This window comes from Hyalella azteca, unplaced genomic scaffold, assembly GCF_000764305.2.
Source record: "Hyalella azteca isolate HAZT.00-mixed unplaced genomic scaffold, Hazt_2.0.2 contig7668, whole genome shotgun sequence".
Classification (NCBI taxonomy): domain Eukaryota; kingdom Metazoa; phylum Arthropoda; class Malacostraca; order Amphipoda; family Hyalellidae; genus Hyalella; species Hyalella azteca.
This window is the reverse complement of record NW_025937787.1, coordinates 115,811-132,398: the sequence shown is the minus strand read 5'-3', so window position 1 is coordinate 132,398 and position 16,588 is coordinate 115,811. Positions and strand designations below refer to the sequence as shown.

Here is a 16,588-nt window from a genome sequence, read left to right as displayed (position 1 = left end):
TAATCGGCAAGCGCTGTTCTACTTTCATCACATTGGTTAAAAATTTTTCCATATATAAAAGATTTTCTTTAATAAAATTTTCCTCTTCTTTATCGCATACAATATTCTCACGATCTCGCGACGTCGAGAGCATTGCACCATTTAAATCCTCCATGATTGTCAACGCTGATATAAAGAATGAAAAAAAAAACACTTTCAGTATAGGGTGATTAGCCCGAGCTTCTGAGGAAAGCCTCCACTTGTCTTCAAGTATCACAGAACCCACATTTGGAGCACAAAAGAGACTACCACCAGCACATATCAATGACAGATCTAACCACAGTGTTCACGACTAAAGTCACGGCACCATTATGTTGGGGTCATCGTCACACCAACTCAGCCTACATGATCGTATAGGGTCATTTTCACTGATAGTCTTTAATTAAAATCACTTTATTGCACAATCTGTTTCAGTATATACAATCCACTGTAATATACACATTCACGTGCTGGTCAACTGACGAGAAGATGACTAATTAAGTCTCGAGTTTGAGTCTCTGGTTTGAGGCTTTCCTAAAGAGTAAAATGAACAATAATTAGACTTCTAACTAGTAAATACAGTAATGAATATACAAATCAAATAATGGAACACACATATAGTATATACATCGATTCAAATCATTTTCACATATCGCAATTCAATAATACACATCAGGACCTAACACACTACGTACCTCCGCTTCGGGCTTCACACCGCACAATAATCTAGCAGCAACTTACACCTTCCGCATTACGACTTCCGTAAAGTCTAAACTAAAATGGCATTGAGCAATTTCACAATAATTGACGAATCCCAAGTAAAATAACACGTAAGATAATAAAATACAAGCTTATACCTCAACAACCTAATCAATGATTAGAAGAGTTCCATGGACTAGAAATTTAAAAACACAATAAAATGTCCCACATTACCATGATCTGCGGTAATGTGGGTCAGTCCATGCTCCATGGGGTACATTGGGAGCCTTCACCTAATTATGATATAAACAAAATTAACATGAAATTTAAAGTTATAGCTTGTCTATATATTGTTTCGCATATGTAGTAATGAGAAGAATGACATTAATGTTTCCCATATTGACTGATAGAAGGTCAGCTGCAAAGTGATATATAAAATTTTCCAATTTTCCTCCACGATGTATGAGAGATGTTTCATTTTTGCAAACTTTGTATTTTGACTTTGTTATCAAGCCTACATGATATGTCTTTGCTCAATGGAATCGAATCCTACAAGGACGTAATAATTTAGCTTTGGTTCTCTCTTGAATGGTTTAAACGATTCTCAAACCTTTTTCTAGGAGTAATTTTTCGTCTATTCCTTTAGATGAATTATGTAAAATATGGAATTGTACTTCTGATGAAGAGAGCCTGTCATCCCTTTTTCAACGAATATTAGGCGATGTACGGTCAATTTCCTTTTCATATTGGAAGGACTTGGTTTGAAGAATGGGAGGGTCCTGGGACGTGGAAAGTAATCACAGGTTTCACACTCAGGTGTCCCCCTATAGGGACTTGTCTCTCCTCCAATGTTACCAACTTTTACTCCCACGACCTCCCACCACCACAACCCAACACCGACCACATAGATGATGACATAACAAAAATAAATGCAATGCATAACCCACGCAACCACGCAGCAGTATTACCACAACATGCAGGTGTTTCGTTGACACCTAAAGACGGAACTATTTCGTAGAGCCTACGAATCAAAGACTTAGTCATTTTTATCCATTCTCATCCTCTATGGTGTCTTTTATTTTGCGCTAGCTCCTTAACTTATTTGTAACGTACCCTCGAAGTTCTTTTGATCCAGACGCCCCGATAACTGCTTTTACAGTAATAATAATAACACGCCATACAACAAGTCAACACCTTCGAAAATTAAAGGCTCGTTAGGACGTACTCAAATAAGTTTTAAATCATCCCCATCATTACAAGAAAGAGTTCCGATATTTCCTAGGCAACACCTACCATCAATACACGAGCAAAGAAACAGTTTTAGGGTAATATTTCACCACCCACGGCTCTAGCAATGGAGCAATGGCCCCCACAAATTTACATACACAAAATATGGAAAAGGGAAGTACATAAGGACACGGAGAATAGTGGGACGCATCAATTTTTTTTATACATTTAAAAAATACTGAACAACAGTATAAGCAAGTATTAACACACAAGTTAGTTCATGGATTGACGTGGGGGGACACATGTTACCTTGACCTGCATTCCTCAGTGAGCAACATTTTCTTCCAATTTAAGCACACCTAATATTGTTCTTAATGAATTAAATGTAGTACGAGTGCCTATTTTGCGAACTAAAATTTGATTGTCTGGTTGATTGCTACGTGCGTACAAAATTAATTACTTAAGATAAAAAGAAACACTGTTCAGTAATATAAAAATTATTAATCAATAGTGTTTGAGTTGGAGGGTAGTGATCGATGCCTGTGGGACCAGGCCGGCCGTGCTCTCTGTTTGAAAGATTTCAATGCGCACTGTGGTTTTCTATTGGTTATGGGTGGGAAGTCTACTGGGTGGAGTCGGGTGAGGTCGCTGTGAGTATATGGGCGAATGAGGTGAATGTTGTGGTTTACGTGGACTTCTATGCCGAGAATGTGATCGATGTCGAAGTATTTATTGTCTGCGTTATTTCGAGTGAATTTGTTCTGCCTGTGTTTGCGGAAGATGGGTCATGTTGTTTGTTGTTGTGTTGTGAATGTTGTTGTGTTGTGAATGTTGTTGTTTTGTGAATGTTGTTGTGTTGTGAATGTTGTTGTGTGTGAATGTTGTTGTGTTTTAGGTATGGGGCGACTTGTTAGGTAGCGTCAAACATTATTGTGGGGGATTATTTTATCTCAATAGGTCGAAAGTTTAGGCTGAGTCTCTGCCCTGCACCGACAGCGTAAGTCCGAGGGTTTACTTTTTCAATTCTTCAATAAACCAAAAAATCCGCGGTGCTCCCGGAATTAGAGTAGGATCTTTTAGAGAGTTTGTTTAGTTGATAGTTTTGAGAAGCGGGGGGGTGCGGTGATGGTTGAATCATGATAAATTTCGTCGCTGATTTCCTATTTTATTGGATGTTGGCGTTGTCTTCTCACGTTCGAACTTGTCGTAATTGTAAAAAATGAGGTTTTGCCGAAATCTCTGTCGGAGAAATTAGCGTCGATGTCATAATTTGCTTTCAGTTATTTGGAAAGAATCAAGCAGTCAGTTCCAGAGGAACTGACGCGAACTTCTTCGAAGCATAATCTGGTGCGAGTCTATAGTTAACTCAGTTGCTGAATTAGCTGATTGAATGTTTCAACGTCAGATGCCCACTGAATATGTATTCCGCCTCTTTGTATCGTCATATTTTTTTTCTAATCCTCACAAAGACCTAAATCTTCATCCCCGAACTACTTCAATGTTTTTTTGCTGATTCTCACCATCAATTTTATGTTGAAAAGTTCTCCCCTCGGCGCCATCCAAGAAACGCTGGCGGAGGTGACTGCAGGAACGACACTCAAGCGGGTGACTTCTGGAGCTGCCGGGAAATAAAGAACAAATAACTACTCTCTTTGGCACTATAATCTCAATAATCTAAATTGAATGATTTATGAGTGGATGATATTTTGCGTGCATAGGATTTAATGAAAGCGTCCTTTCATTAACTCCCAGATGAAATTCTGATGGCGAATAGAGCGTTTTGATACTTGATACATCTCTGTGATAGACACATTTCGGATTAAGTGTTTCACTTAGAAAATACAGTAACTTCACAAAACAAAAATATTTAACCCATAAAAGAACGTTAATTCTCAATAATAATTTCAATGCCGAACGGAAATTCATTTCTCTTGCCCGGCAGCCGTAGACCATAAATTCAACTCTTATATAAGCCCTGGAGCCAACGTACGCCAAGCTTCAGCAAGCAATAATAATTTATTCAGCCGCAGAACAAGCAGCCTCAGACTATGCTGAAAGTTTATAATTCAGGTTAGTAATTCACTGCTTCATGATAATTGATCCATAGGTCTTCAGCCAATATTTGAGCATTCTTGCTCGGAAGCAGGCATGTCAGTATCAGGCCTCACCCACTCCGGCCTAACCTATTGACCAACAACTTTGAACCAATAACCGTTTCTACCTGCTCTCTTGAAACGACTCTCTGACTTCCTGAAGCCAATGAGGTTAGGTTATGTTAGCTTAGGTTTATTTTGGGTGATTAAATGTTGCAATGTGTGCAGATTAGGCCAGGAGAAGTTAGGTCGGAAGATGTGAGAGCAGATGCAGTTTGACCATGTACAACTTGAGCATGCATAAGCGGTGGCTGCGAAACATCCGGCGCAGTTGACTTCATGGGCTGCTATGCTCTCTGGTAAGATTGTGCACGGAAAGGAATATTTTTGAAGTTCGAATTGGGCAATGCTGGCCTCCGTCATAGGCCCCGTAGTGGCGACAAAGATACACCTTTGATGCACGTTCATGCACGTCTATTGCTATGACTAAGCAATAGGATGTCTAGATAGTACCGCATGGAACAGTTGAGATCGCGTTAGGGCAGTTGGAGTTGGTGATGTGAGCTCCAGCTAAGATTCACGTCACTCTCGAGTCTCGAGTACCACCGCACTACGCGTGCGCCTCACGTACAGTTACAGTAGCGCTCGTTGCAGTATTTGCTGAGATAGTGAGATCATTGTGAAAAAACTGACCGTGGTTTGTGCTTGCACTGCAATTATAAAGAATGGAAAAAACAAGAGGTGGCCCAGAGTGGAAAAATAAATAGAAAAGATAATAAGAGACGAAAAAGCGCTGTACGCACGAGTGGGATGCTGGTAGGTTTTGGAGGTTGTGTTGTTTTTAGATTGAGAAGGGCGGAAACCTTCCAGAGCTTAGGATGGTGTGAACGGTAAAAGAGTGATACTTCGGAATTTATGCTTTGCGCGGATGAGTGAGAGAGGGGATGGTTCATAAATTATAGTACTAACATATTCGAGGACTTTTAATGAAAAATCTAAATGATGTGTACTCTAACTAATGATTTACTATCATGCAGGGTGCGTACCTGTCATGGAAAACCTGGAAAGTAATGAAATTTGACTTTTCATTTCCCAGGCCTGGAAAGTCATTGGATTTCATTCCAGGTCATGGAAAGTCATGGAACAAAATGCGTTTCGCTTTCCTTCAATAAGGTTGATGTTGGTTACATGGCCAGGACCGCGATGAAAAAACAGCTGGCAGACAAGAAGGCAAGTGCACTGCAAGTTACACGAGCGCGGGACTTCATGCAGGCTGTAGTCAAAAAGCTACTGGACATGAGCCCTATCAGGTATGGCCTCGGTAGGAACCTGAGTTGGCTGGTGCCAAAAGTCTTCATCAAGAAGGACTGCATAAAGGAAGCCGACAAAACACAGATGTAGAACTGTCTCACTTTGCTTGTTGACGCCAAGAGATTCCCCCTAACACAGATGTGGATGGTGTTGTAGATGAGATGTGCAACTTTGAAGATGAATCACAACATTGTAGGAAACTGAACGCAGTTTCAAGCATTTCCAACTTCTGATCGACTGGACACTTTTTGGCATGTTATTCTGTCAAAGAGCACCTACAATAAGCTCTGGAATTTAGTGTAGATGCTCATGCTCCTGTCTCATGGCCAAGCCACGAGTGAGAGAGGGGTTTCGTTTAACAAGGAAATCATGACACACAATTTGAAAGAGCGAACGGTGGTTGCCCTGCATGCTGTGGTGATCATGTTGCATGTGTTGGTGGCCTGGACAAAATGACCATCACCAAGAAGATGCTGCTTGCAGCTGGCAGTGCCAAAACAGCCTACAATACTTATTGGGCAGAAGAGAAAGAGCAGAATGCGAAGGCCCAGAAAACCCAGAAGAGGAAGGTTCTGTTGGATGAGCTATATGAACTGAAGAAGAAGAAAAGGCGTACGGAGAAGGGCATCAAGGCGCTTGAGCAAGCAGCAGATGAATATGCAGAAGCAATGGAGAGAAAGGGGGATTTGAAAATCATCGCCAAGTTCAACGCTATGAGGCGATCTTTGAAAACAAAGCAACAGGAACAGGAGCTAGACACTCTTGAACTGAACATTAAGGAAAAAGTTGATGAAATAGCTGCCAGTTGAAAGATAGGGTAGTGGTGTTGAAGAGTGTTCTAAACTGTATTGATATTATCATGCACAATTTTGTTTACATTACTCAATATTTTTTGTGATTTAACACAATTGAATTCATAATAATACCAGTGTGGGCTTGATTTTCAGATATGTGTCATTTTTATTCCTCTGTGTCTGCCTGCTCTATGCATTTACCAGTACGCACCCTGACTATGTTTATAGAGAGTGCCATTTCTTTTATTATTTCAGCGTAACCAAAAAGCATAATTCAAAGTCGGTTTAACAGACACTGATGATATTCCTAATGCCGCAGTTTGAAAACAGAGGTGGACGAATAAATCATGTTTGTAGACAGTGCGGTTAACGTCTCAAGACTTACTTTCATCAACCAATCCCTAAACGCCTGAATTGACGAAATTAAAATCAATAGATACAATGCGCGGTAATTAAGCAAGTTGTCAGTAAAATTATATACGTGTAAATGAAGTGCTCTACTGACGTGGTCGGTTTGCGCAGCCGCGTTCATCGCTGTCGTCGTTGCCACTGTCGGTGCCGCAGTCGTTCGTTCCATCGCAGCGCCACGATGCCGGTATACAGCGGCCATTGTTGGAACACTTGAACAGACCTGAGCTGCAAACGCCTGCAATCGCCAGTAGTTGTATGAATTATTTTCACATCGGAATTAAAATTTCATAATCATGGAATCAATCTTGTGAGATCACAAAACAGTCATTTTAGTATGATAATGTGGAATGTGAGTGTTCTATCACAATATACAGTATCTTGATCCAGATGTTCGTCTCAATGATCTGAATTTTATCAGAAGGCATTAGAGAGAATAAATATGGACAAGCACTGAGTAAAAGTACAAAGAGGGAGTCCATGCAGCTATTGCAATTGTCCTATCTCAATAATCTTATTAAATTCGTAGCCGAGAACCGATTGTTCTTAGATGATAACAAAATTCGTGTTAAGTGGTCAGTGCCCATAGATATAATTATGTACATTAGTTATATCTTAGTCATATTATATCATTTAAACAAATGATAACATAATCACATAAATAATATAATCACAATGAATAAAAGCATGATCTTTATATTCCAAGCGTTACAATTTAAGAAGCCAATATCCATGCCGACCTATTATATAAATTCGTACCCACAGTGACTCGTGATTTGTACCTGCATGAGGGAGCCTTATATACATAAGATCAAATTATGATCTGATTTTCAAACTGATTTGAGCTATAGAGATGGAAATCTCACCAGTTCGAAATTTGAATTTAATGTAAAAACGGACAAATTATTTTAGCTGGATTCATAAGCCCGCGATATGAACATAACCTGGATTCATACGCCCCAACCTTCTTATTGAATGAAACTTGAACCCGAACTGACATAATAAATACGATGCGGAACCAGACTAAAGGCAAGCATGCGAAACGACTGTTGGAAGTTTATTTGGTTTATGTTAATGAAGAAAAATCAAGCATAAAGAACGAAATACTCTCCATCCGAAGGGCTATAAACAACTTCAAAGTGGGCAAGATCGGCCTAAAGGCAGTCTCTTAGCTGGCCCTTTGATTCTCAGACAAACTCTAGATTAAGAGACTAGCGTCTAGACCTTGCAAATCATCTTCGTCGATGTTGCGATGTTCCCCGGGCGTTTCTTCCACGCGTCTCGGAAATGATCTACCCTATTACACATCAGCAAAACGCCTTGCATTTTTGACTGGGAAGGCAGTCTCCTAGTCCATTTATTTTCAGACGCTCTCTAAAATTAAGAGACTAGCGTCTAAACCTTGCGAATCATATCCTATTCTTCCTCTTGTAACACATCAAAGCTTTTTGGATGACGGTGTTTCGCCTTCATCCACTTTCCTTTCCTGAGAACTAAATTTATGCTTGCATAGCACCACCGTCCATTACCATTTGTCGAGACGTTCAATTGAGCTTGCAAATCACCGCATTACAGTTCTCTTTTAGCAATCCATCAAGCGCTTGAAAATCGCCGTATTAAATTCCACTTTTGTAAACAATTATTCTACTCTTGCAAATCACAGCCTTTCACAGTCTTTTTTGTTGGACGCTAATTCCTGCAAACCACCATCTCAAAACTCGATCCTCTGTGCATTAGGATTCGGTTCACAGACAGGTTTAACGGTCGAGACTAGCACCACCTGTTATTTGTTCCCGTCACAGGTGTCATTGTGCGCTTTACGTTATAGGGGACGATTGACTCAAATTTCAACAATCTCGCTCGTCTGGAATCTTTGCTTCCGTCTATTACCATGTGTGCTGATTGGAATAATTCAAATGACGTTCATTCGTGGAATTTAGGATTAGTCAAATGCTCAGGGATATTATGTGTCTACAGTCTACACTATGATGCATGTCGCTTCAGGATACTGTTTTGACTATTCATCTGTACCTGACGCGATTAGGTTTCTAATACAAAAAACGTTTAAATATTCCGCTCTATATCAAAGGCACCTTTGGCATTTTTCTGTATATAATCGGAAATTTTAGAACACTGTATTTTCACCAGTTACCACTCCATTTTGCCGAAAAAGTTTTAGAAAAAAACTTGTATTCAATTATATACCCTGTCGAAGAGCCATGGGCAAAATGTCTTTGTGATAGCAAGGACAATAGGTCCTGACAAAATAATCTTCAATTAATAATTCTATAATCAAATCATTATTTGGTGTCAGTAGACTGTTTTAAGTAAGTAATATTTAATAGCAAAAACACTTCAGATAATCGAGCAAAATATTTAAACTAAAGCACCTTCATCATACACAGCCACTCTAGCAAATATTTTGCTTGTGATAAGTACATCGACTCATGATATTCACAGAGGTGGGCAGTAGCGGTAGCGGTAGCGGCTCTACATTTAAGGCAATGTAGCGGTAGCGGTAGCGCCCGCTACATATATAAGTAGCGATACGAGGTTTTGCCGCTACAGCGCTACCGCTACATTTATAGATAAAGCCTTTAGATTTTACTTAAGGGGACCGGCTACCCTCCAACAAAACTTTTTTGTTTACAGACGGATCGTTTTGAAACTTGGCACGCATATGTAAAACAGAAATCTAAGACCTTTTTGTTCATGTAAATTAAAAAAAAATGAAGGAAAACATGGAATTAATAGAAAACGGCATATAAGAGGTACTCTAAAAAAGTTGAGAACTTTTGCAAATCACATGCTACAATGTCGAGACACATATCATTCGATTTGTAACAACAATATCTAGCGACTGTAGAGCCCCGATTTTTTATTTTCCTCATCGTTTTTTTTCGCGGTCTTCCCATTTTTTCACATTTTTACCCCCCACGTTCCTCCCCCTCCCATATATAAGTCAAACCATGCACATATTAAAAAAAAAAGCTTCTAGAGTCGCTAGGTATTTTTTTTTACAGACCGAATGGTATGTCTCTCATTGCCGTAGCTTGAAAACTGTTGTAGTTATAATTTTTTTTTAAGATGGCTTTTTTTGGATTTTTAAATTGTTCAGGGGAGCCAAATAAAGTAAAATTCATTGAAAACAGAAGAATATGCCCAAAAAGTCTTGATATTGTAGCCCAAGCTTTCCCATTGCCAATTATTTGCATTCAAGGTACCAGCACGCGTCTTTAGACCTATTTATGTTCAATTTAACGTGAATAATAGGCTATAAATGGGACTTTTTATAGAAATATATATATATAAAATATTCATTTTACATAACCTTACAACTGCATTACGCAAAAACTATTGCATGAACATCCGTGGTAGTAGCTTTGTTAAACGCGTCATGTTTGTAGCTTTCAAACGAGTGCAAACACTTTGCAATTGACCTAAATAATGACCTATAAATACCATTTATTTGTAAATAATGACATAAAATGATAATTTTTCAAAAGTTCAAGACTGCATTACACAAAAAGTATTGCATGTACATCTATGGTAGTAGTTTTGTTGAACGCGTCTCGTTTGTAGCTTTCAAACGAGTGCAAACACTTTGTAATTAACGAGAGTAATGATCTATATATACAGATTTTTTTCAAATAAATCTTTGTACATATTGTTAAAAAAATGTGCATATATATATTTTAAAATTGTCATACGCAAAAATTATAGCACGCACAGACATGCCGTAATCTGCGTTAGACGCGCCTTTTCTATTGTAGCGGCTAATGTAGCGCGCTACATTTTACTGTAGCGGTAGCGGTAGCGCCCGTTACAATCTAGTGGGTGTAGCGGTAGCGGTAGCACCAGCTACATTTAGAGCATGAAGCGGTAGCGGTAGCGCCCGCTACATTTAGAGCATGTAGCGGTAGCGGTAGCGCCGCTAAATTTCCAAGTAGCGCTGCCCAGCTCTGGATATTCAACTACCAACACTTCATTTTAATATGAACCTGATACTCTCCCGGTACTCCTGATACTGTGTCATAAACCGAATACATAAAATGATTCACGATACTAGATGTGTACTCACAATGTTTTTCATCACTCCAGTCCCCGCAGTTATTGACGAAGTTGTCACACACCAAACGCTGCTGGATACATCTACCGTTGTCACACAGGAAGTGGTTGCCGGTGCAGCCTACGATGAACCAAAGAAGCTGTTAACTTAACTAACTGGAAACCAGTCAAGCAGATAGAGCTCCAGTATAACACATTACAAAAGCATGCAGGAAACAGTATCAAGAGAATTGAAATTTTTCTTCACTCTTCTTTGGTTAGTACAGTGTGACAGCTGGAAAGAGATTTAAAGGCAGAAATTCGCAATTGCTTTATTATTTTTAATGTTAGTAGTAAGAAAATGAGCGCAACGGCTCAGTTAGGGAAAATGGATTAATCTGCCTTCTACTGACTTTTTGAGAATTATCATTAACAGGACTAACTTACTTACCCATAATTCAGCTTATCCAACCTTTTTGACCCATTTAACGCAGCACCAGCCCAACTAAAATGAAAAACTAAAACGGAGAACTGTTGGAGTTGGACTCAGTAAACATATTGCTTAGCTAACCGTGCATTAGAGACCAAATAAAATATCAAGTTGTGATGTAAAATCGATTTGGATTTATGGAAAAGTCTCCAGAATACATCATTATTGATCCTCGCAGAGTTATAAGATATTTTGTTGAGTCCGTTGCATGGTTTCTGAAATTTTACAAATGACATAATTCTAAGAAATCATATCGATACGAATTTTTCTCATCAATAAAATGCAACTCGAATAGAATCATAAATTAGAATTCTATCTTCTGTTAAAATGTGGCAAATTTGCGACAAATAGATGACGCTGCAGTAATTGTGTCTTCTTCGAGGCCAGAAACTATTAGTAGTCATATCGTGAGATTGGAATAAACTTCTGTGGATCTGTTGCACTCGGATCAGGTACAGGCGCAGTATTTTCGAAACATTTGATTGAACGCTTTTTGGAAACCGTTTTGGATATTTTACGAAATTTGTCAATGTTTTCATTGGCATTAAAAATGATTGACGGATTTCATATTTATTGTATACTAAATCGGTAGCGTTGCTTAAAATTTTTTGTTCACTTTGAATGATTGACCTTCTTTAAGGGAGTTCTTGAGCTCTTGAGGGTGTTCAGGTGTTCTTGATTTTCTCTAATGCCGCATCAGAATCCCTGTTTTGATTGGTGTTATGGTTTCTCCGGCTGTCTTAACTTGACAGTTTTGGCACAAAGTAGGCGCATTTGCATAGCGATGTGCATATTGCCATCATTGACCTTGTAAAAAGTGCGACAAAGTTCGCACCGACTATTGGCATGTTTTTTTGTCTCAATCGCCTTTTCAATCTCAATTCGTCTGTCCTCAATTGTCGCCTGTTATTTGCCACTCAACAAATTCTTAGATGTCGCTATTGAATTGTGGCATGTAGCAAGGCCAGAGAAAGCCCTTCCCCATCTCACGACATGTCTAGTATTGTTATGTTACGTGTCGTTATATCTCTCTCGTATCATTTCACAATAACAGGGCCACTTTTTAGCGCATTTTCTCATTTATGGAAAAATGCACTATTGTGCTCGCCATGTCCGTCTGTCTGTCTGTCCGTCCGTCCGTCCGTCCGTGACCTCAAGTTTTCGTCGAAGAAAATGCGCTCTCTGTCACTCACTGCTGTGAGTACCGAGTTATATTTTTATATTACGGGACAGAAGTTTTGTCCTGTTTCATATCATTATTTCGTGACAATTTTTTCGCTGTTTCGTTATGTTTTTTTTTGGAAATTGCTCGGCTCGTCTCGTTGCCCAAGTTCATTTCGCGAAAATTTTACCGAAACGCAGGAGCCCACTTAAAATTAAGTTTGAATAGGATTGATCAGAAAATGAAGATTGATGAAGTGGATTGACAAAATCAGAAAAATATTCATTTACTTATAACGCTGAATTGGCTTGAACGACTGAATGACATTGACAGAAAAACGTAAATTATGTTGGTTTAAACCCAATATGCAATTGTTCCAACTTCACTGGACTTCATGAACAAATATAATCAAGGACAAGAAAAATCATGAGCTCAAACAACAAGATATTTGTCATTGAATCAAGTACGCCAAACACTGATAAAATCTCAATATTTTAACGTTGTGATAGAACAAATTTGAAGAGTTTAGTTTGAATTTATCCCAATATATTGTGTCCTGGTATGAGTAAAAGCTCATCATATGCACGCATGAAAGCCTGAGTATTAGCGCGAGATTGCGTTTGACTCAAAAGGCTACTCACAGTCGCGCTCGTCGCTGTCGTCGCCGTCGCCGCAGTCGATGAGTCCATCGCACCGCCATCGCTCGCCTAAGCATCGGCCGGTAGCTTTGCACTTGAACTCATCAGAGCGGCACTCGCCTGCAACAACATTTATTTGGTAAATTAAATTCAGAGCCAAATTACAAGGGACAAACTGGAGATTATGTCTTTTAAGATTAAACACTATTTTTTGCAGATCAATGCGTTCACTTTGATGTACGCATGTGAAAAGTCTTTCAAGCTATGTTCTGCTCAGTACGATTATTCAGCTTAATAATCTGATGCTAATTCAGCAAACATGATTGATATTTGAAGATAAATTTATTATACATTGAATAAAAAAATTATTAAACTTGACTGATTCTTCCTGGGAGACCTTTCAAAAATTGGCTGTACAAGATTTTACTGGTACTGATTCGAATATAAACATTTTAAAGAAGTGAAGCGTTAACCCGCAATAATAGACAAATTAACACACCGGTGAGGAAGGCAATATTAGATGTTAGGCAACATAATACTATGGGGTTGTTTCTCTTCTGCAGGCCCTGGGGAATTGGAAATCATAGAAGGAGGGATGAACTCCGAAATGTATCTGGGCATTCTTGACAGATGTTTCGTGAGGTCGGCCGAAAAATTGAACCTTCCTCGAGATTGGATGTTCCAATAATACAAATAATACGGGTAGGGCAACTCATTGGGGGCATTGTTTCAGGAGAGGGACATTGAGAATTTGAGTTATTGGAATATCCGAGCCAGTCACCTGACATCAATTCGATTGAAAATCTGTAGCGGGAATTGAAATTGAGGGTAGAGTGAGATCCAAGAAATTTTATCCAATTGAAAGAAATATGCAAGGAAGAGTGGGCTGAAATTTCCATTAGCATATGTGTTAATCGTGTGAACAAGTATTCCAATCGGTTAGAATAGAAGCAGTTTTGGCTGCCAAAGGTCACATTACAGTATTGATTTTATATAATATGAGTTGGAAACTTTTGAACCTCTACCACGTCTAGTGAATATTACGTCTCAATTATAACGAATATAATGAGGCCCCTGATTGACACCAGACAGTTTACGCTTTTAAAGAATTGTTTCGCTCTACCTAAACTCCAGTACGTCCTACGTGCGTCTCCTGCATATACGCGGGTAGGTGATTTGGAGCGGTTCGATGAGGTGTTGGTTTCTGCCCTCTCGACCATCACCAATGTCGGCTTCGAGCGCGAATCTCTTGAACAAGCTGTGTTGCCGGTCCGGCTGGGAGGCCTGGGTATCCGTATGTCAAAGGACATCGCGCTCCCTGCGTTCATATCGTCACTCCACTCCGTCCGTGGCCTAGTTGATGCTGTTTTACATAATGTACGACTGGCCGGGGACGACAGTTTGCAGGATGGCGGTGGATGAGTGGCGCAATGGGAACGCAGGTATTGCTTTGCCCGAGGACGCGAGTTTGGGCCGGCAGAGACTTGGGATGGGCCTGTGGCCGCGGCCTCCGCGGCGCGGCTTTTGGGAGCGGCGGACCAAATATCCAGGGCTCGTCTACTTGCGGCGGCGAGGAGAGAGAGTGGCTTGTGGCTTCACGCTATTCCTTCGATGCTCTTGGAACACTTCTAGATCCCGACTCCTTCCGCGTCTCAATTGCTCTTCGAGTTGGCGCAAATGTATGCGAACCCCACACTTGTCGGTGCGGAAAGCGGATGGATGCACGAGGGCTGCATGGCCTTTCTTGTAAGTACAGCGCTGGGCGACATCCAAGACACTCGGCTCTGAACGATGTGATCAGGAGGGCTCTTCAGAGCGCTGGCGTTCCTTCATGCCTTGAACCCGTTGGAGTGGACAGAGGGGATGGTAAGAGACCAGATGGCTTAACGGTTTTTCCGTTTTCTAATGGGAGGTGTTTGTGCTGGGATGCAACCTGCGTCGACACTTTTGCTGAGTCGCACGTCAATAATTCGGCTAATTCTGCTGGGTTCGCGGCTCGTGCGGCGGAGGATAGCAAGAGACGTAAATACGCGGCGTTGGCAGCTCGGTATCGTTTCGAGCCAGTCGCATTAGAAACGACGGGCACATATGGTGAAACGACTGGTCCTTTAATATCGGAGATTGGCCGTCGCATTACGGAATTGTCCGGCGAACGTAGAGAGACTCTATGGTTGGAGCAAAGGTTGGGTTTGGCCGTGCAGAGAGGCAATGCAGCTAGCATCGTAACAGCAGTCAGAGAAAGGTTCGACGTGGGCCCGCTCCTCGCTCGCGTCACAGCTCAGTGACCCTCGGAGTCGGTGTAGGCCACCATCAGAGGCGTTAAGGTCGGGGCCCTGATCATTGACATGAAACCATTCACTGTTTTTAATTAATAAAATCAATTCTTTTTTTTTTGTTGGAGTGGTGAGTGTGGGAGGCCTTTAAAAAAAAAAAGTTGCGAAGAGATCTCCTAGAGCCTGGGCTATCTGTTGTTGCGAAGAATTATCATGAACCCGTTATGTCTTTTGCTAAGAGAGCCCTAGGAGCCGGTGATGTCTGTTGCGAAGAGATTACCAAGAACCCGTTATGTCTTTTGCTAGGAGGGCACCAGGAGCCAGTGATGTCTGTTGCAAAGAGACTATACCAAGAACCTGCGATGTCTGTTGCGAAGTGATTACCGAGAGAATGATTTTTCTACGAAAAGATAACCAGCTATGCTCGCAAAGGAAAACCTGTAGTAACGTGATACCCTAATAATTGAATTCGAAAAAGTTGGGAAAACCAACCTGTAATTTTCTGGCCTGCAACCGTAGTAGTCGTGGTTGCCAGCAACAGCAGCAGCTGCAACGGCCAGCAGAGGCGGCTCGTGCCCTGAATAGCAAATGACGCTGTAATGAGACAAGTAGGCGATGACCTCTACACAGACTACAGACAGGGGTCTCCTGTAAAAGGGAGACCGGGGAACCCCAACAACAACACAGACTACAGTGCACACGTTCTAAAAGTTCCAGAAATACATCGTCAGGAAGCCCATTGAATGAAATTTCAAATAACTACCAGCGTCCATATGCACAATGCACAGGTTACCACATAGCAGACACATTGGCGCTAGTAACGTCCGCATAATTGATAGTCTCGAGTGGCTCAACTGTCGAGGATACCAACTTCCTTTAACGCCGCGGCCACTCTATTTGGCATGTGAGCGACATTCCTTTCTCCATCGGTGCCGCAACTCTATTGAGCAAGGGGGCGGCATTTCCCACTCTATCGCCGAGGTCACTCAAGTGGTTATGGTGACCTCTTAATCGTTGCGGCCATTCTAGTTAGTATGGGGGCGATATTCCCTCCTCTGTCGCTGCGGCCACTCTAGTGGGCATGGGGCAACATTCTCCTCTCTATCGCTGCAGCCACTACAGTAGGCATGGGGGCGGCATTCCCCTCTCTATCGCTGAGGCCACTCAAGTGGGCATGGACAACATTCCCCTCTCTATCGCTGCAGCCACTCAAGTGGGCATGGCATGGGGGCAACATTCACCTCTCTATCGCTGCGACCTCTCTAGTGGACATGGGTGCAACATTCCCCTCTCTATCGCCGCGGCCACTCTAGTGGTTCAACTCACCTTCATAGCGCCAGGTGGCTCCTGGTGCTGGTTGACGAACTCGAGCTGATAAATTAGTTCTGATTTACTGGCAGCTACTACTATTCAAAAATAGTAGATTAA

The 16,588-nt window shown here is 41.0% G+C and overlaps 1 protein-coding gene across 1 annotated transcript; it reads right to left on the bottom strand.

The window, feature by feature from the left end:
- Positions 1–2,910: 2,910 nt before the first annotated feature.
- On the bottom strand, positions 2,911–16,588 carry LOC108677910 (very low-density lipoprotein receptor). Its single transcript, XM_018166228.2, has 7 exons — positions 16,487–16,588; positions 15,653–15,737; positions 12,891–13,007; positions 10,632–10,739; positions 6,648–6,788; positions 3,465–3,562; positions 2,911–2,928 (listed from the first exon to the last, which is right to left on the bottom strand). Exons 1-7 carry the CDS (start codon positions 16,490–16,492, stop codon positions 2,911–2,913), a joined length of 573 nt encoding a protein of 190 aa, XP_018021717.2. The 5' UTR covers positions 16,493–16,588.